General features: G+C 34.3%; 4 protein-coding genes and 1 pseudogene across 7 annotated transcripts; 1 reads left to right on the top strand and 4 right to left on the bottom strand.

Annotated features, from left to right (window-relative positions):
• Positions 1-1,116: 1,116 nt before the first annotated feature.
• Positions 1,117-3,219, bottom strand: LOC140989516 (ubinuclein-1-like). The gene is made up of 5 exons (XM_073458726.1): positions 2,887-3,219; positions 2,277-2,375; positions 2,079-2,155; positions 1,337-1,957; positions 1,117-1,202 (listed from the first exon to the last, which is right to left on the bottom strand). Exons 1-4 carry the CDS (start codon positions 3,217-3,219, stop codon positions 1,525-1,527), a joined length of 942 nt encoding a protein of 313 aa, XP_073314827.1. The 3' UTR covers positions 1,117-1,202; positions 1,337-1,524.
• Positions 3,220-5,558: 2,339 nt separating this feature from the next.
• LOC140989146 (glutathione S-transferase TCHQD-like) lies at positions 5,559-8,503 on the bottom strand. 2 transcript variants are annotated; one of them, XM_073458260.1, is made up of 3 exons: positions 8,197-8,503; positions 6,457-6,630; positions 5,559-6,361 (listed from the first exon to the last, which is right to left on the bottom strand). In XM_073458260.1, the coding sequence occupies exons 2-3, from the start codon at positions 6,528-6,530 to the stop codon at positions 5,767-5,769; spliced, it is 669 nt and encodes a 222-aa protein (XP_073314361.1). In that variant the 5' UTR covers positions 6,531-6,630; positions 8,197-8,503; the 3' UTR covers positions 5,559-5,766. The 2 variants fall into 2 exon arrangements, with proteins under 2 accessions (XP_073314361.1, XP_073314360.1); XM_073458259.1 differs by having other exon boundaries at positions 5,560-6,361; positions 6,457-6,761; positions 8,197-8,502.
• A 1,053-nt stretch (positions 8,504-9,556) lies between these two features.
• LOC140990671 (NAD(P)H-quinone oxidoreductase subunit M, chloroplastic-like) lies at positions 9,557-10,429 on the top strand (annotated as a pseudogene).
• Positions 10,430-11,023: 594 nt separating this feature from the next.
• Positions 11,024-15,323, bottom strand: LOC140989304 (uncharacterized). 3 transcript variants are annotated; one of them, XM_073458477.1, is made up of 5 exons: positions 15,182-15,323; positions 12,411-14,652; positions 12,176-12,335; positions 11,827-11,909; positions 11,024-11,299 (listed from the first exon to the last, which is right to left on the bottom strand). In XM_073458477.1, the coding sequence occupies exons 2-5, from the start codon at positions 14,613-14,615 to the stop codon at positions 11,225-11,227; spliced, it is 2,523 nt and encodes an 840-aa protein (XP_073314578.1). In that variant the 5' UTR covers positions 14,616-14,652; positions 15,182-15,323; the 3' UTR covers positions 11,024-11,224. The 3 variants fall into 3 exon arrangements, with proteins under 3 accessions (XP_073314578.1, XP_073314576.1, XP_073314577.1); XM_073458475.1 differs by lacking the exon at positions 15,182-15,323 and having other exon boundaries at positions 12,411-15,175; XM_073458476.1 differs by lacking the exon at positions 15,182-15,323 and having other exon boundaries at positions 11,255-11,349; positions 12,411-15,175.
• Positions 15,324-18,079: 2,756 nt separating this feature from the next.
• Positions 18,080-18,866, bottom strand: LOC140990259 (probable calcium-binding protein CML44). The gene has a single exon (XM_073459864.1). It carries the CDS (start codon positions 18,753-18,755, stop codon positions 18,264-18,266), a length of 492 nt encoding a protein of 163 aa, XP_073315965.1. The 5' UTR covers positions 18,756-18,866; the 3' UTR covers positions 18,080-18,263.
• Between the last annotated feature and the right edge of the window lie 358 nt (positions 18,867-19,224).

Raw genomic sequence — 19,224 nt, 5'->3', positions numbered from 1 at the left:
TTCATAATTTTTGAGGGACTGTGTGCAACGAGAGTACGAGACGATATCAAACTAAAGTTGTAGGTTTTTTTAAAAAAAGTAAGAAGTAACTTCCAAGCCAGTGGGGGTAATCGCCCACCCTGGCTTGCATGTTTCGTTCTAAAATGAAGGACGGCATCAATTTACATTTTGCATGAATATAGAATTTGAAAACCTTGAGTAGGAAAAAATGCCTTGACACTTTATAAGGGTTCTAGATGTATGAAGTATTAGATAAAAATTAATAAATTTTTGGCAAACATATAAAATTATGTTCAACACCACAATCCATCATAAAGTTAAGACTGCATTGATTGACGTTTCTACGAATCATGCCCAAACAAGTATTTATTTCAGAGCTAAGCATTTCAGATGAAATGTCATTCCGTTTTTTGGTCTTTAACATTGGATTTTCTCTCAGCCATCACATACCTGTCCCTCGTGAGAAATCTCTGTCATCACAAAAATGCAAGTAATTAAAACAGCAAATTTCGTGAAGTTTTAAATTGTTCTAGCCCGTTAATGAAGTACTCCTTGTGATGAAATTTGCCAACAGCAACATCATTGTCAGTAACTTTGCATCTTTATACCCAAGATAGCAAAATCATGATATAAACCGTATCTTCAGTGTCATTGCTATAGCTACCAATGAAGAAAGGGGGGGAGCAGTACAACAGAAAAAATGCAAGATTCGGTGATTGCTCATTTGTCAATTTGTTACTGTTAGTTGTCCCACATCGATTGGATAAATAACTTGGGAGTTACATATATGGACTTGGACAATTCTCCCTCTTGAGCTAGCTTTTGGGGTTGAGTTAGGTCCAAGTCTCAATCTTAACATGGTATCAGAGCTCAGGTTTCGCATTTATGTGCTGGACTGTTCATAATTGGGTCACCCGTTCTGCCCATATTTGGGTCACTTGAGTCATCCGTTCTGCCCATAGTTGGGTCATTTGTAAACTTCATTAGTTGTCCCACATCATCAGGATAAATAACCTGGGGGTTACATATATAGACTTGGACAATCTTCTTTTTGTGCTAGATTTTGGGGTTGAGTTAGGTACAAGTCTCAATCTTAACTTTTACTAAAAGTGTACCTTAAGAGTCCTAAGCTGCATTAAGTGGCCAACAATGTCCATCAAACGAAAAAGCACATGCTTTGGCATCTTACCGTAAATATCTTCCTGCAGCATAAACACAAAAGATCATTTATCCCGAACAAAGCCGAATGGAAGCACAAATACACAGGACTATAAAGTAAGCAATTAGGTACAAAAACAAGTATGAACCAACAAGACATTTGCTGGTCGTTGAGTACCGTCAATCTAGAAATTTTGGCGAGCATAAGCTTTATTTCACGCGGAAGCCTCCTTTTGACCATCAGGAATATGGATTTCTTTTGCCGGTGGTGGGACCGTTGATTTTCCAAGGCATACAAGAACAAAGGTAAATAACTCTGGCTAAGTTAAGGTAAAAGAGAAAAAAACAGAATAACAACGGAAGTAATCACATACATTCATCAACTATCTTCTTCAACTCCGTAATGGCCTCATCAAGCAGCTCATCTTTTGCATCCAAACTAGATCCTTCTAGTCCCAGTATGAGGGGTACACTCTGCAGGTCAATATTCTTTCCCTGCCTGATAGCGTACAGTTCTGCAGGATCCTGTGCTATAGTTGTACCAGCACTGTTATTCTTAGATGGATATGAAACCCCAGAAGAATTGGTCGGAAAGGCCTGAACTTGCACATATGTCACAGCCACCGTGAGTGACTGACTTGTTGAGTTTTTATTCATTGATGACGACTCATTTGCACCTTTGACAGCCAATTTCATGCGTTTATTCCCATCATTTCCATCATCACTTCCGCCATGGCCTTTTGCCAAGTCTTTGTGCCTCCTCTTTCTTGGCTGCTGGTTATGTGATATGGTGGGGTCGCTGCATCAATGTAAGGGTAAACCATTAATCAAATAAGTGGTCTGAAACATGAAAACTCTGAAGGCTAACTTTCACATAAAGTGAAGAGTGAATAGAGTACAGAGTGCCTCGCAAAACTCACATGTGCTCCAAGTTCCCACGATTGACGAAAAAACCATCATGTTTTGTTTCCATGTTATCGACCTTGAAATAATCATCCTGCACAAAATGAAACTTGTAACGAGCTTAGCAAATAATGCATAAAATCTACTTTCAACTGTGCCATAAGATTAAGTGTTGTATCTGCAATATAGCTAAAGGATTGTCGTGCAACACCTACCAACTCAGTATCAACTATGAAGGAATCATCTGTGTCGTACTCATCATCGTCAGGTACATCATCTAGCATCGGATCTTCATCATCACTGCTTCCACTAACCTGTAAATTCGAGAAAAGCACATGAAATGGAAATAAAAAAAATTACCTTATTTACATGGATTAATTTTTTAATTGAACATTAACAGGATCAAACAAAGTATTCGTCAATTGCCAATCAAGGTTGAAAGTTGGTAAATAAATTTTCACGAACGTTAAAAACGTTAAAAAAATTTTTAACAGAAATCTAGCTTAATGATATGAATAAATCATTAAGCTGCAGAATCCAATCTGGTGTGATTTACCATGTAAATTAAAGCAAAATAACCCAGTTAGCAAAGATCGATTTCAATGAACATGCATCCATATCAACAATGCAATCATGATTTTTTGTTGTCCAAATTTCAAACACGACGACATTAAATGTGGGAAAAAAAAAAGTCAATCTTTACCGTGTGCCACGCATAAATCGTTAAAAAGACACACATGCATTAAACAAAAGCACCGCCAAAATAAAAACTTCGACGCGATACAATTAAATTAACATGAAATCTTTCAATTCAGTTCGACATACCGCATACATGCGCTCGATTCTCTGAATCACATTGTTCAAACGGTTCAACCCAGCCTGACGTTGTGAGTCGTTCGCCTCTTGCTTCGGAAAAGCCGAAGCCATTGAAGTAAGCGTAGGCTGGGCTTCCACCGGAGGAGCCGTAGCTGATGCACCAGCCTTGCTTGAGTTACTGGAGTTAGCCTCTTTTAGAAGCTTCTTCCAGGAAACAACAGTCGTTTCTCCAGGAATCAGCTCCACTCGGAAGCGTAGGTGATCACCAGATGACTCGACGGTAGTAGCCGCTTTAGAACGGCGAACTGGCTCAGGTGAAGAGCTTCCACCGCTTTGTTCCATAGGTGATTAAATGTGTAGTGCAAAGGGAGGGAGAGGGAAAAGACTATTTGCAACGTAACGGCTGCATATGAGACTATTATTTTAGTTTTTTTTTCAACCCAATTTCACCAAATAATAAAGAAGGAATCAAAAAAGGGGTGGATTCTTGTAATATCGTCATTAATACCAACTTATCTCCATTGAGTATGACTCTACTCAAGTACAAAATTATGCAAGAAATGTATTGTGTGTGTGTGTATATATATATATATATGTGATTAAATTTTGAATAAAAAATTAAAATTATTTTAATCTCTCCCAATCAAATATAAACTTGCTTCTATTTTAATCACAAAAACTTTAATGTAACCGTCTCATGATAATTTTGTGATACAAATCTTCTACATGACCAGATTCATTTTTAATTCAATTTATATATGAAAATCTTAGTCTAGAAAACATTTTATTAAAAATCTTTTTCTTGTTTGTACTTAAAAAAAAATCATTTTTAAAAAAGAAAATGATTTTTTGAGTATTTTTCTTTGAAAAATGAAATCAAATTTAAATTTGAATACAATCATGAACTTTAAAAAAAAAAAAAACTAATAGAAGTTCAATATTCACATGTTGCGGCTTTGTCAATACTTATTTTTTTTTTAATTATTGAGTGTTTTAAACAAATTTCATCCAACCGAACATTTTTCTTTTTTAAAAAAAGTTGCTTTTTAAAAAGAAAAGGCAACAAAATCTCATCAAATGAAGCATAACATTTATTATCGAGTATAGATCGTCATCTGATTAATGAGATGTAGCCAGATTAATTTAGGAATCGCTATTTGAAATATTTTTATCGTAATTTCCATTCAATAATTATTTCAATAATTTAATATAATCTTTCTTCGTTTTATTTAAAAAAAAATCAATAAAACTATATTTTTTAAATCATTAAGATTTCTTATAATTTAGTTTGAAGTGTTATCGTGTCAGTATGAATATAGTTCATCAACAACTTCAAACAGACAACATGTACATCTATACGGCCAATTTGTTCACCAAAAGTATTTAGTCTCTTTTTTTGTCTTTATTATTTGAAAAAACTAAATTAACTTTGTGTTTTCAAAAATATATGTATAGCGAAAATTTAAAATTTATTCTGAATACATAAAAATCATATTACGACTTATATCACTTTCTATAAATATATTCTCTATAGAGACATAATATTTTGAAGGAAAAGTTAATAGTCTAAAATATGTAAGCTTATTTATTTGTGATTCTACACAAATTAAAAAATATATGAAAAAAAAGTTTACAAACAAAAGTCCTATTTTTATATCTTTATTTAATTCATATAAAAAATAATTAAACGTTTTTCAATATTTAGTTAATTTATACATATTAATTAAAGAACAATAAAAAATGCAACTAAAGGAAGAAATTAGAATATTAAATAAATCGAAGCACATATATAATATTTCGCAAAAATCACGTGAAACCGTTTCACGAGTCAATTTTGTGAGTCATATATTTTAAAGGTGTCTAAGGAATAAAGATAAGTGAGATATTCGGTGTCATCAATATAGTTTTCATGCGTACATTTGTTTGTTTTCAGTGTCCATATCGACCTTATTTGTTGTGTTAAAGGTACAACGAACTATTTAATGCATCTTTCCTGCATCCATTCATATTCCGGGGCAACGCTCAATTATGTCTGAATGCCTGTAATATTAATGGAGTAAAAAAAAAAGGAAATTATTAAATTGTGCTAAAAATTCCCATTTAAATTTTAAAAAAATTCCCTGATTAATTTAATCATTAAATCTAAACTATTAACTTAACTCTACGTAAGTGGATAGAATTAATAATATTAGCTTGATAAATAATGAAATTTATATAAATTGAAAAGTGGCACGCATAGAAATTAGAAATCATTATAGAACCACAAAGCCCACTCCTTGGCGTACGACGCTGATTTTTTGTTATATTGATTGGAATTTCAGTAATAGAATCTGAAACATGAATAACATTGAAGGCAATATAATCTAAATAAAATAATATATAAGGAGAAATTGAATTATACATGTATCCTTCTTTTCCAAAATGCAGAAGAGAGAGAAAGAATATCATATACAAGCAGATATACGACTTTATTTTATTACTACAGGATTGGACTCCACCTATACGAGGAAAGATGTCACGTCGTCCTTCGAACTTTAATCAAATTGACAAAAACTTATTTAAAACAGTCTCACGAGTCCACTTTTATGAGACAGATATCTTATTTAGGACATCCATGAAAAAACATTACTTTTTATATTATGAGTATTACTTTTTATTATGAATATCGATAGGATTGACCCGTCTCACAACTCAATCAAATTTCATGTTCATATATTACATTTGGTTCACTCAAAAGCCTCCACTTTAGTCAGATTCTTGGATTTTCCTTCAACAAAATTCATACAAAATCAAAAAGACATGATCACAAACCCCATGCATTTATCACGTTAAAAAATAAAATAAAATCGAACCCCTTCTATCTTCCACTAATTTCTCCCAGAAGCTTTCCTAATATCGTCTGAGTAAACTTCTGATATGCACTAAACACCAAGTTTTGAGCAGTGTCTTGAGCTTCCTCCAACCATCAAAGTACTTTCCAATCACCATTTTATAACTAGGCCTCTTCTGCATCACATCCCAATACTCACACAAATTTGGCCTACTATTTATGTATTTTTCTTCCAAATTCATCAGAAACAATCGACTGAGGATAGGAATAAACACAACATCTGCCGATGTAAACTCTTCTCCAACCAGGTATGTCGTTTCACTAAGTTTGATCTCTGCTTCATCAAGAATTCTTTCAAGATGTTCTTCACTCAATCTCACTGCTTCTGACTCTTTCAATTTAGCTTCCGTTTCGTATTCCTCTTTAAGCTTATGATGATATGCACTGGCTAACTCTGGGCACTCAGCCATCCTGGCAATTACCACGCGCCTCAGGAATCTCGAAACAGAGAGGCGATGCTTTGGGGGAAGGTGGGAGAGGGTGAAGAACTTGTGATTCCACTCTTGTAATTTATGAATCCATTCGACAACTTCTCTGCTGCTAAGAGCTGTGTCATCACCCCCAGAAGAGACCATTGCTATCTTTTCAATATACCTGTAATAACAGTGGGAAAAAACAAGAAAGGATAAAATGAACTGTTCCCGTAAAGCGTTGATCAAGAAACTAAAGGAAAAAGGGAGAAGGCATACATGATGATATCTACAGTATCGTACAAAATGTGTGAACCATTTTGGAAGACTGGAAGTTTGGCACTTGGGTTCATCCTGAAAAAATGGGAATCATAATTCTTGCCAGTGATGGGATTAACGTGGAACGATGTGTAGTCAATGCTCTTCTCTTCTAATGCAAGCCTCACTCTTTGGCTGTTCAACGAATAAGGATGATGATATAGTTGCATGATGTGATAAATTATACTGTTTGAATGTGCACTTTATTATTCAGTATTCGAGCAGTGGCTCATGAAAAATACTCGCCTCAATTTGAGATGAAAAACCTGCACTTAATAATGGCAAGTCAATGGCTAAAACTGTGCACAAGATAAAACTTAAAAGGCTGAAAAAAATTTTCTTCAGTCTCATGTTAAATGCTAAGCATGCTCTTTCTCATGGAATCTTCAACCATGGAGTGTAACTGTTCACAAATCATGAATCAACTTCATGTTTATTTTGTTCCTACATGAAAAGGCAGCAACAGTTCTATTTCTGGGATTTATTGCCACATATCCTTGTTATATCAACTGGGAAGCTACAGATTAGCTACGCAGCAAGCTTGCTGGCTGACTTAGTACAAAAGGCAAAACTAGTTTGGAAGCAGAAGGTAAAATATGTTCATATGAGGCAGATCGGTACAGCGAAGTGGATTGCTGAACATATTCACACACACACACGCACACACATAAGGACTCATTTATTGTATTAAAGGAGAAGAAATTACAGTACTTAATCGGAAGGGAAAATGAAAAGACCGAGAAAACAACTTTTCTCGGCCAGCTATCATTATGTTAATTCTCCTTCGCTCTAGACGACATGTCAATTACCTGCTCTCAGTGATCAGCTCAACCAAAAGTGGACCGCATAGCAATCAGAGAAAGGTGTCACAACTCCTCTTTAAAAAAATCTTTAAATTTTGTGTAATTTTACTGAAATAAATAAGTTTTGCCACACCCAAGTCTCTCTTTCCGAGATTCTGGTCCTCCAGTGAGAGCAAAACACATCTTATTAACACCAATCAACCATCATTATTACCGCATAACCACATCAACCAAGTAACAACTTTGAAAGGAACAGGTGCTTGGTGCAAAGAGCAAACCAGACTCTGTCTCAATTCTTGGTTCACTCATATTTTTCCACAATGGCTGTTCTTGTATTTAACAAACAGAATAGGATTATGAAAATCAACATGAAAAGCATAGCTAATGTACTGAACAAGCGACATCCTTAATTCAACCCCCCCAAAACTGACGATAAACACAGAAACGACAATAATACAACAAACTATATTGCTTAACAAACCACTGAATTCACTACCAAGATAGAAGTCAGGCAGGTCTAAACTATCCCCCCCACCCAAAAAAATAATCAGTGTTCTTTTTCTTAATATCTAAGTTTCAAGTATAATCCACACGATTCGTAACACTATAAACACAAAAGTGACTAATTGTAACATTCATACAAAAAAAAAAGTATAGCTAATGTACTGAACAACAGAACAAGTCACGTCCTTAATCAAAAGCCCCAAAACTGACAACAAATAGAGAAACAACCATAATAAAACAAACTATATTTCTTGACAAACCACTGAATTCACTACCAAGATAGAGATCAGCCAGTCTTAATATCTACATTTCGCGATTTAATTAAATTATATCAGTAAGCATAGACACGATTCGTAACAGTATAAACACAAAAGTAACTAACTGAAGCACTCACCAAAAAACAAAGATGACCACAAATCAGACTCCGCCAGATGCCCTAGAAAAAAGATTAAAACTCTGGGACAAAACAAAAACACGGATACTGAATGCACCAAGAAAATCCGAGGAAAACCGGATTAAAAAGGTAGCGTTTTTACATGAACACCTGATCAAAAAGCTAAAGGGATTTGCATCAACACGTTTAAAGGTATATAAAAAAAAAGTTGAGAATAAAAGGAATTGGAAAATTTTTGACAACGAACGGCGATACTTTCTGCTGCTTTCTAAGAATTAAAATGTAGAGGAAACGTACAGGAAATTAACTGTGATACTCTTTGATTAATGCTTGATTTCCTAAAACAATACTCCCACCACCCCCCATTTTTATTATTAATATTTTCTGAGAATTTTCTAAATTTTAAGAGTTGGTCTTCCAAATATTTTTTCATAAATCTATATTTATTAGATGGATTGATTTATATTTGCGTCCAGTATTGTGTTTTATATTAAACTAGATTTTTTTTAAATAAAGTAGTTCATACAAAATAATCAAATATAGAGATTTTTGTTAATGCGATGAAAAATTGAAATCGGGTTTAAAATAATGTTATAAAAGAACATAATAAAAATCAGAGAATTTTCTACATAACGAACTCAAGCTTGGAAAAAATTGATATCAAAACAAATTATTTTATCAAAGATTTATACCAAAATAATTCGTATATGAAAATTTCTTAATCTTTTTCTTGAAATACCTAAACAGCAGTGGAGTATTGGAATAGCAAACCAATTTTTTTAAAAAAAAAAAAAGCAGCAAACCAACTTGAATTCACTAGCACGTTCTACATGAATTCCCTATACGATGGGTAAAAATAGTCATCTTCCTTACCGTTGTGATTGTGTTTTGATCGAGAGATTTTGCATGATTAAATGAATTTCAAATTCTTTTTTTTTATATCTTAATTTGTATAAATACATTGCCAATTATAATATATTGGAATTTCATTCTTCATGTCGCTCCTTCTAAATCAAATCATTTCATCCAAATACTATTTAAATAATGTGAAATATATTTAAGTGATTTTTAAAAAACATTTTTGCTCTCAAAATGTATACGGCCGTTTCATCGACTGGATTCTTAATTTTATTATTATTATTACACGATTCTTAAATTCTCGAAGTGATCCCCGTTCTAACATTTGACTGTTAAATTTGTATTGCATACGTTTGTCTTTCTTTTACAAAGAGAATGACAATTGACAAACATGATTCCTTATCCACAAGTCACTGGTGGACATAGCCCTTTTGCCTCCATTCCCGACATTTCAACTATATATACTCTACATATCGCGGGAATAAAATAGAATAAAAATATCAAGAAGCCATGGCTGCAACTTCAATCAACATGGCTTCCATCGGCTTCTCCATGCTTGGATGGAGTAATGGCCAAAAACACCTAAAAAAAGAAGCTTGTTTTCAATCTCAGCTCAACAAGTAGAAGTACAAGAAGAAAAAGAAAAATAAAAGGATAGCATGAACCAGAAACAACAGGCAGAAGCAATGAAGCCACCGAGGCCGGTAGAGCCACAATTGAATGTGAAGAGTAAGAACATGGGCAGGGAATATGGAGGGCAGTGGCTGAGCAGCACGACACGGCATGTAAGGATATATGCAGCATATATATATTGATCCCGAAACATGCGAGTTCGATCAAACACGGATAGAGATAAGCTTACGTACCTTTCTTCTTGATCCAACCGATGAGTTCGTGTGGACAGATGAGACTTGTAACAAAGTTTATTATTATTTCCAGGAGCTCGTGGATCATTATGAGGTAACTCAATCCCTCTTCGTGTTTCTTTTTTAGCCTTCAGCAAAAGGGTTTCCACAACTGAAATCTCAAGATAAAGGAAGAAAACAAGGGTGTTCTAACACAAATTGCAAACAGAAACACTATAGAATGCAGAATACCTTTCTTTAACATAGTAATGCAACAATAAAACTGGGAGCTCCATTGACAGAATACACACTACGCCTGATTGGTTCGGACATTGAGCACTATTATATTATACATCAGAAATATGCTTTATAAAGGAGAAATTCAATACAATATGGATGCCAAGGTCTTGAATTTCAGTATGGGAAAACCACGGGTGGGATTCAATTACGATGGACAGCTTCAAGATGTGCAATAGTGAAAGTTTAGTACATAAAGATTCAACGGTAGGGAAACCTATATGTGAGGAAAAAGGAAATCGTATCATCCAATATATACTAGCAATTTTTTTCACCAAAAAACCATTTTTTTTATCACAAAAGTTCTGTTTATTTTGGTATGCACGGGCTTTTGTTTCAAAACTTTGACTTTTGAGTTACCTACTTACCAAACTGAGTTCACCAAAAAGCTGCCATAAACATACCTCGACGTCCAACATTGGCAAAAAGAGAACATAAACAACGTACAGATGCCCACATGATTCTTTTCAACCAAAAACCAGGAGTCTTTTAATGTAAATTAATACTTTTATTAAATTTATTAATATATTTTTGTTTAATGCTATTTTAAAATCAATACATTTAAATAAATATATTATAAATAACGAGAACTGTTATTATTTTTAAAAAAATAAATAAGATATTGAAACATATATTTTTTTAGCATGAAATTTTTGGCTGGAATCTTACATAAAAAAAATATTATTTTTATGTCAAAAATATTAATTTTAACTATTTTGTGAGACGTGAAGACATGCTATGCTCTTAACTTCAATAATGATTAATAAAATAAAACCTTTTTTTACAAAAAAAAATAACTAATTGATCAGTTAAAAACTAGTATTGATGAAATTATACGAAGTGCAATAAGTCAATAACTAGTACAATCTTCAGAAAAATCATTTGTAGTCTACGAGAAAAAAAAAACATGAAATATGATCAAATTTGTCTAAAACTAAAATATTCCTCACAGCGCAACAACAGAATTAACAAGCCGAAAACCAGCAAGGAATACTCCGCAATGTTGGCTTTGGGCTAATCCAGATATATCAAAGTAAAGTTGGATCCACTCGAAGGCACTCTTCGTCTTCCCATGGTTTGAACGATCCTTCTTGCGTCAAATTCTGATCAACAGATACGAGGTTCTTGAGTTCACAGATAGAAAAATAGGAAACTAAAACGGGAAAGGGAAAGATATATCACATGTATAAATAATAGAATATGCAACAGCAAGAGAAAAAAACGTGAATCATAGTATATACAAACAAGAATTAATATTTAAATCAAATAAAACTGCTAAAATGTATCCTCCTCCACAAAAACCAGCCTTTCTGCAGAAGCTGGGCAATTGGTTCCTCGATATATTTTGAGAAGGAAGTTCCATACCAGGGTGGTACAGCATATTGAGACATCTATGGAGCGAAAGTTAACTCATGGAGCATATCATATCACCGATCCTCATTGTTCTTGGAAGTATGCACGATCATCACAAAACTCAACCAGAAATAAACAAGTGATTTTACGAAAACAATAATAGCTTTCATTTATGCTCACAAATAAGTGATCAAGTATTATGGAAATCAAACGAAGATGCTTAAAAATCTTAATAAAATGAGGTGCGGCAAAGAATGTGATAAGAAAATTCACTAACCTCAAGCCAAAAGAAAAATCCACGTAAAATGGCCAAGCATTTTCCCTTTCTCTGTCGTCGTGCCGCGAGTATTTTCACCAACTCTTCATGCAATAAAAGATGAATGCTTTGTTAGACAGAGGATCCATATAAATTGCATTTATTAGGATTAGCACAGAGCAGAATTAAACAAGAATGTAGTAATAAACTTAGTGCTACATTAATTGAGGTACAGGTAAAACTATAAAATCCAAGATATAAAAAGATAAATGCTTGACGTCATAATTTATTTTTTTTTCTTGGAATTTCTAAATTAGATATAATTATGTGACTTTTTGCTTTGTTCTAGCATATAAGACCGCGGACTGACCTGAATGGAATTTGACATAAGATCCGGCCTTGAATGCTTCCAGAAGACTCTTACTCTCCTGTTTGTCATATGGTTCCTGGAGAACATTCATGACCTGTCTCCTAAAATCAAATCGCGGACTTGTCCTCCCTGGTAACTTGACGTCGTCATCTTCTAACACCTGATTATAAAATCAACATGGAATCAAAATTATGATTTTTCTGCAATATTTTTCATAAAAGCAAAGACAGCATACACTTTTGTGAAATTTCTTTGAAGTCACGATTGAGCCTCGGTTCCCAGCCCTGTAAAATAATGCACTGTCTAGGATTTCAACTTCAGAATCACTATCATCCGTGATGACTATTTCTTTCATGAACATGCTATGCCTTTGTTTTGGATGAGCTTGATCAGCACAATTTTTTGTCACCTGATTTTTCCTTTGACAAGGCTTGTGAAACAGCGGCTTGTCTTCTATTTGAGCCACGTTGTTTCTGCTATCTGCATCATCTACTTTAATCTCGTAACTCCCATGAACCACTTTCCTTAATTTTCTCCGCACCTTGCATTTCTTACCTGGTTGAGTTTGATCAACATCCTCATGCTGATGCTCTTCCAGATTCTTCTCTGGACTAGGCTTCGGATACAAATTCTCATTGTCTTTGTAGTTCACAGCCTTTATGTTGGCCACACAGTCATTCGTCGCCACATTCTTTTCCCCCATCACTTTCGGCAAATTTCTCTTGCTCTGAACCTCCTTGTCTTCCTCACCTGGTACTACTTGATTGGCAAGATTAGCCTGATATTTTGTCGCCGAATTATGTTTTGGATCAGGCTTTATATATAAATGCTTCTGTGTGTCCAGGTTGTGGTCGCTTAGAACCACATTTTTGCCTTTGAGAACTTTTTTTTTCTTGATTGATTGAGCTTGGCTAACAGGTTCACTATGATTCTTTGACTCTGAATTATTTATCGGATTAGGACTCTTATTATCTGTTAAAATATTATCTTCCTGGACAAAAGTCATACTTTTTGATACTTTACAGCTTCTCAAATTGTTCATCCTTTTTGATAGAGGTTTAGAAAATCCAACCTCTGATTCTTTGATGATTCCCTTATTCCTAAGATCGGGCTTCTTCAAAATTTCATTTCTTCTATTGTCAGATGCATGCTGATTCACAGGTGCCTGTTCATTTGGAAGCCTGGGACTCTGATCAGCGGCACCAGTGCTGACTGCATCATCTACTTTAATCTCGTAACTCCCATGGACCTGTTTCCTTAATTTTCTCTGGTTCTGCACCTTGTATTTCATACCTGGTTGAGTTTGATCAACATCATCATGCTGATGTTCTTCCAGATTCTTCTCTGGACTAGGCTTCGAATACAAAGGCTCATTGTCTCTGTAGTTCTCAGCCTTTCTTCTGTTGGCCACACGGTCATTCGTCGTCAGCACATTCTTTTCCTGCATCACTTTCGGCAAATTTGTCTTGCTCTGGACCTCCTTGTCTTCCTCACTTGGTACGACTTGATTAGCACGATCTACCTTATATTTTGTTGCCGAATTATGTTTTGGATCAGGCTTTATATATAAATGCTTCTCTGTATCCAGGTTGTGCTTGCTTAGAACCACAATTTTGCCTTTGAGAACTTTTTCTCTCTTGATTGGTTGATCTGGACCAACAAGTTCACTCTGATTCTTTAACTCAGTATTATTTCTCGGATTTGGACTCTGATACTGATTCCCATCACAGCTAATCCGTATCACAGATTCACTGTCGGGCACATAATATGCCTTGGCCACATCCTCTCCCTCGTCAGCTTTTCTCAACCGAGCTTGGCCATGAGGTTCACTCTGATTATCTGTTACAAGATTATCTTCCTGGACAAAAGTCATATTTTTTGATACTTTACAGTTTCCCAAATTGTTCATCCTTTTTGATAAAGATTTAGAAAATCCAATCTCTGATTCTTCGATGATTCCCTTATTCCTAAGATCAGGCTTCTCCTTCAAAATTTCATTTCTTCTGTTGTCAGATGCATGCTGATTCACAGGTGCCTGTTCATTTCGAACGTTGGGTAGATCAGAAGCACCACCAACTCGTCCAATATCTTTCCTCATCTTCCTTGCACACTCAGGTACACGTTTTCCACCAAATTTACTTTCTCCTTCGTATTTGACACATACAGATACATCATTAATCCTGCCCTCGAGCACATATGACTTCTCATATTTCTTGAGGCTCTCAAAGAAGAGTTCGTACTGAGGGTCACTGACTTCATCAGAATCATCACTCCCCCCACAAATGTGTTCGCCATCAACCTCCTTTTTATGTGGTTTGTATCTTTTTAACCCTCTCAAGTTGAAAAGCAGAAACTGTCGGTAACCAGGATCTACACTCTCAGCCTCCAACTGTTTTCTAAAATCATTCTGTTCATCCTGAAACCCGTAACACATACTCATTGTTCTTTTGAAATCCTCTGCTGCACCACAAGCATTTCTGCCAAGAGCACAAGTTAGGTACCGAAAATCACAAACCATGATCAGCTAATTTAATCTCTTCTGTGATTAATAGACATTCATTGGCATTCCAAAACAAGATGAATAAACAGACACAAGAATTTATCAAAGGCATTTTCTATAATGTGAAGGCATATTAATATGCATGTGAGATGATTGCAATGATATTAAAAATACTTTGGTGGTGTAAACAAAAGAATAGCAAGCGTTCATTCAGTGCAATATGTTAGAATGGTGTCTAAAAGCTTGGCCCTTTTCCAGATATCATAATAGGCTTCTGTCGAACATGTGATGTGCAGAAGGGATGGAATTTAACAGTTAACTGATTGGAAGGGAAGTTAATGGCTGCTTCGGTAACACGTATATATAGATATATGTGGAAGATTCAGGAAGGATGAATTCATTCAATTACAATCTGCATCAGAGAATTCACTCAACAAAAGAAGGAAGAAGAGATACAAGGGATTGAGAGAGATTGCGAAGATCAAGGGACAATAAAGTCGGCGAACCACGTAAATGTTTTGAATTCCTCATTCTGCATGTGTATTCCATAGCATCTGTGTGTGTTGGTCATCACTCCAAATTCGACGACTGTCACTCCAGCGTGTTTATGTCCCACACGCACCTCATTTTCTTTTCAGAAACTCGTCACATAAGAACTTCATAGGTAAGCATGCTTAACGTGGGGCAATTCTAAGATGGTTGACCCACTAGGAAGTTTCTTAAGGTGCGTATGAGTGAGGACATAGCACGCTGGAAAGACTCGTCTTGGTACGACGGGGACAGTCGTCGAATCTGGGGAGTTACACTTGGTATGCATGTGAGGCCCAGGGCCGAAGAGGCCGAGAGTGGTCATCGATGCCATGAAGTTGCACAAACAATGAACAGCTCTTGATAGGCTTTTAGAAGAAGAGAACATGAATGAACCGATCTCCGATCTTACACCAGAAGGAGAGATTCCAAAACTGTTCAGGTATGAGAATGTGCAGTCAAGAAGATGCATCTTCTTTCGGAAGCTCGTCACATAAGAACTTCAAAGTTAAGCGTGCTTGACTTGGGATAATTCTGAGATGGGTGACCCCTGAGAAGTTTTCTAGGATGCGTGTAAGTGAAGAAATAAGCACGCTGGAAAGACTCGTTTTGGTACAGTGAAGACAATCGTCAAATTTGGGGCGTTAAAATTGGTATCAGAGCCGACTTTTCCTAGTACGGTGTGGTTCGGGGACGAACAAAGTGGAAGCTGATGAGCATGTGTCACTCGAGGCCAAAGAGGAAATATGACAGCAATAATAGGAACAAATTGACATCAATAAAGGAGGGAAATATGGCATCAAGATTGGAGCATTCAAATGAAGACATAAATGAAACCATTTTGGTCAAGGACAAAGAATTAAAGAAACTCACATTTGTTCTTACATTTCTCTGCAGTCTGGAGTCTTTTGCGCAAAAAATATTGAAAATGCGTACTTCTACACTGTGAAATTTAAAAAAAAAACAAATAAATAAATGATATAGTATAAAAATGATAAATAATTTTGGAGAGACAATTGAATAATTGAGGCAATTGGTATAAAATTGGAAAAAAGGTCAGAACTTAGAAACAAGAGAATTGAAGTTGGGGAGGTGTGAAATTTGTAAGAAATGAACTATTTATAAAAAGAAAAATTAGACCAACCCTCAAAATAGTCACCCAACGGCTATAATGGGCAACGAACAAATGGGATCAACCTGCAATTTATTGGTTAAAATTATATTAATCATGAGAAGTCAAAATATAATCGTATTTTGTACATTATAATACATACAGGAAGACGTGTATCTCATCTGTTGCTATATAAGAATTTTGAATAATTTTCTATTTATGATATATTCAAATTAGATAAATAAATCAACTCTGTGATTCTTGAAATGCTTCTTATTAGTTAAAAATAGACCAAACGCATTGGATTAGTAAAAACAATGAGTACATTTTATTTTGAAGAAAAGGAACTTCTTTTATTTGATTTTTATCCATATTGAGATATAATCCTTTCAAAATAGAGAATATGTTTGAATTCGATCCCCGGTAACAGAAAAATCTCACCCTGTGTAATTAAAAAAGAGAAGTTTTTCCTTATATTTTAAGAGCATCGATTTGATTGGATATTTTCTATTTTTGAAAAATATTAGAAAAAAATAATATTATTTAAAAAACTTATATGAGACGATCTCATATGTCAATTTTGTGAGACATATATTTTATTTTGGTCACAAATGAAAAGTTTTATTTTTTTAGTAAATATTGACATAATTAACTTGTCTCACGAATACAAATACCTGAGATCGTCTCACTAATATTATTTGTCTCTAGATAATGATGTATATTCTTTTTTTTAATATTGATATCCAAAATGATTTTTCTTCTTGGTCTTGTGGTCTAGGTCGACTTCATTTTGATCGCGTTAATAAAATCAAAAAAAATATAAATAAGCACCTCCAACGATTTTTAACAGTAAATGTGAATTCCGTCGACCAATTAGATAATAGGAAAGAGAAACTTCCATAAGAAATAATTAAGCAAATGGAGAAATTTATTAAAAGTAATAGATGATGATAATAGTGTAACTCAAATATTTTAAATCGTACATCAACTAAAACATAATGTTCATCCAGTAATTATATTCTTTGCAATCAATATCAATTAAATATGTGATATTGACTTTGATACCAATGGTAGGACCGAAAGCTTGTCGTTTTATCAAAATTTATAGCTAATGTTAATATGTGCAACTCAAATAATTCAAACCGTACACAACTCAAAAACCACTCGATTTCTCTGCATACAAAGATAATTATTTTTCCCAACAAATTACTCGAATTGATAGTTAAATTTTGATATGATTCTTCTACGTGCTTTACATCCTCATATGTATATATTACAAATTATACGCCGCTTTGCAGCAAAAATTAAGGATTCAGTGTAAACAATTTAGCTTTTGATTCTCATTAATTATATTGTCAGCGTAATTTTATATGCGTGGTTAGACATAATATGTTGACTAATCATCTTTTATTTAATTTAGAACACACACATATATGCACACACATATATGATATATGATAAAAATATATAGTTTCTATTATTTTTTTAATAAATTAAAGGTTGACGGTGCACTTAGATATTATATTACAAAATATGAAGAGACATTTTCATCTATACACACCTACAGTGAATTGATTTGGTCATAGAAATATTATAGTTGTTCGCCTTTAAAACAAAAACTCTTAGATAAACAAAAATTCTTATAAAATCATCTGATGATTTAATTTTATGAGACAAATCTTTTATCAAATTCAACCAACATGTACCATATATATAAATCCATGAAATCGTACAATGAGATCTATTAAAAAAAATGGGCATAAAATTTTGTGGAACAAGATAAACACGTCTCACAAAACTAGAGCCGTAAATAGAATATAAACATTCCCCTCGAGAAACGAGTGGTCAAATGTGGCCAAATCAAATCCCAAAGTCTAGCGATAAATTATACAGATTTGAGAAAGAATTTCAGGGATATGTGTGGAAAATTAATAAATAAAAGAATGAATTTAAATTTGAGAATGCGATGTAGGAGACATCATAACCTTGAACTCTTCAAAATCAAGTGCCCCATCCAGATTTTGATCATAAACACGAATCATCTCCTCGCAATCTTGTCCAAGTTTCTTGTCCCACAAACCTAATCTCGAAAGCACGCTTTGCAACTCCTCGCTTGAAATGAATCCATCGCCATTCAAATCAAAAACTTTAAAAGCCTTCAAAAGAACGTCACTATGATCCATGTCGTGATCAATATGATCCTCGGAAGAACTATCTTTACTTTCTGCGATCCTGGTCTTGACTATTGCCTCGTAAAAGAACAAGAAATCCATGTACCCGAGACTCGTGTCACCGACAAACTTTTCGAGCTCTTCCAACGTCGCGTGGATGCCTGTGTTTTCAAGAAGATGGTGCAAATCATTTATGCTTACTCGGCCATGGTTGTTCTTATCCAAATTCTTGAAAATCCTGTGGAGGTCTTCTATGGTAATAGCAGACATTTCACTTTATCTTACTATTATTAGTTAGGAAATAAAAGAAGAAGAGGGGAAATATATACAATATGAAAATTTGATTTCGGTGTCGTGTTTGTTGAGTTTAATTTCGTATGCAATGAGTATTTAAAGGGTATTTTTGTGTTGAATGCGTGTTTTTAACGGTCAAATGAAGAATAACGGTCAAATGAAGAATAATGGAGGGCCATTACTCTTTTTAAATAAGACGAATAATAGACGATATGGTTTGGAAAATGAATACAAGCGAGGGTTCTAAGTTTCTTCTTCATTCCATGGCTCGTGTTGTTAGTCTTTATTATACCCTTTGGCGAGGGACTTTATAATGTTAGATTTTTTTCCCCTCTCATATTTTCTGTATTATTCATTCTTCATTTCCATTTTATTTTCATGCCTATTCCATTTTCAAAATCAATGTTTTTTTATTACGACAAAAATCACTGTCGTTACTCTCCGT

Source organism: Primulina huaijiensis, chromosome 12, assembly GCF_012295235.1.
Source record: "Primulina huaijiensis isolate GDHJ02 chromosome 12, ASM1229523v2, whole genome shotgun sequence".
NCBI lineage: Eukaryota > Viridiplantae > Streptophyta > Magnoliopsida > Lamiales > Gesneriaceae > Primulina > Primulina huaijiensis.
This window is presented reverse-complemented; position numbering and strand designations above follow the sequence as displayed.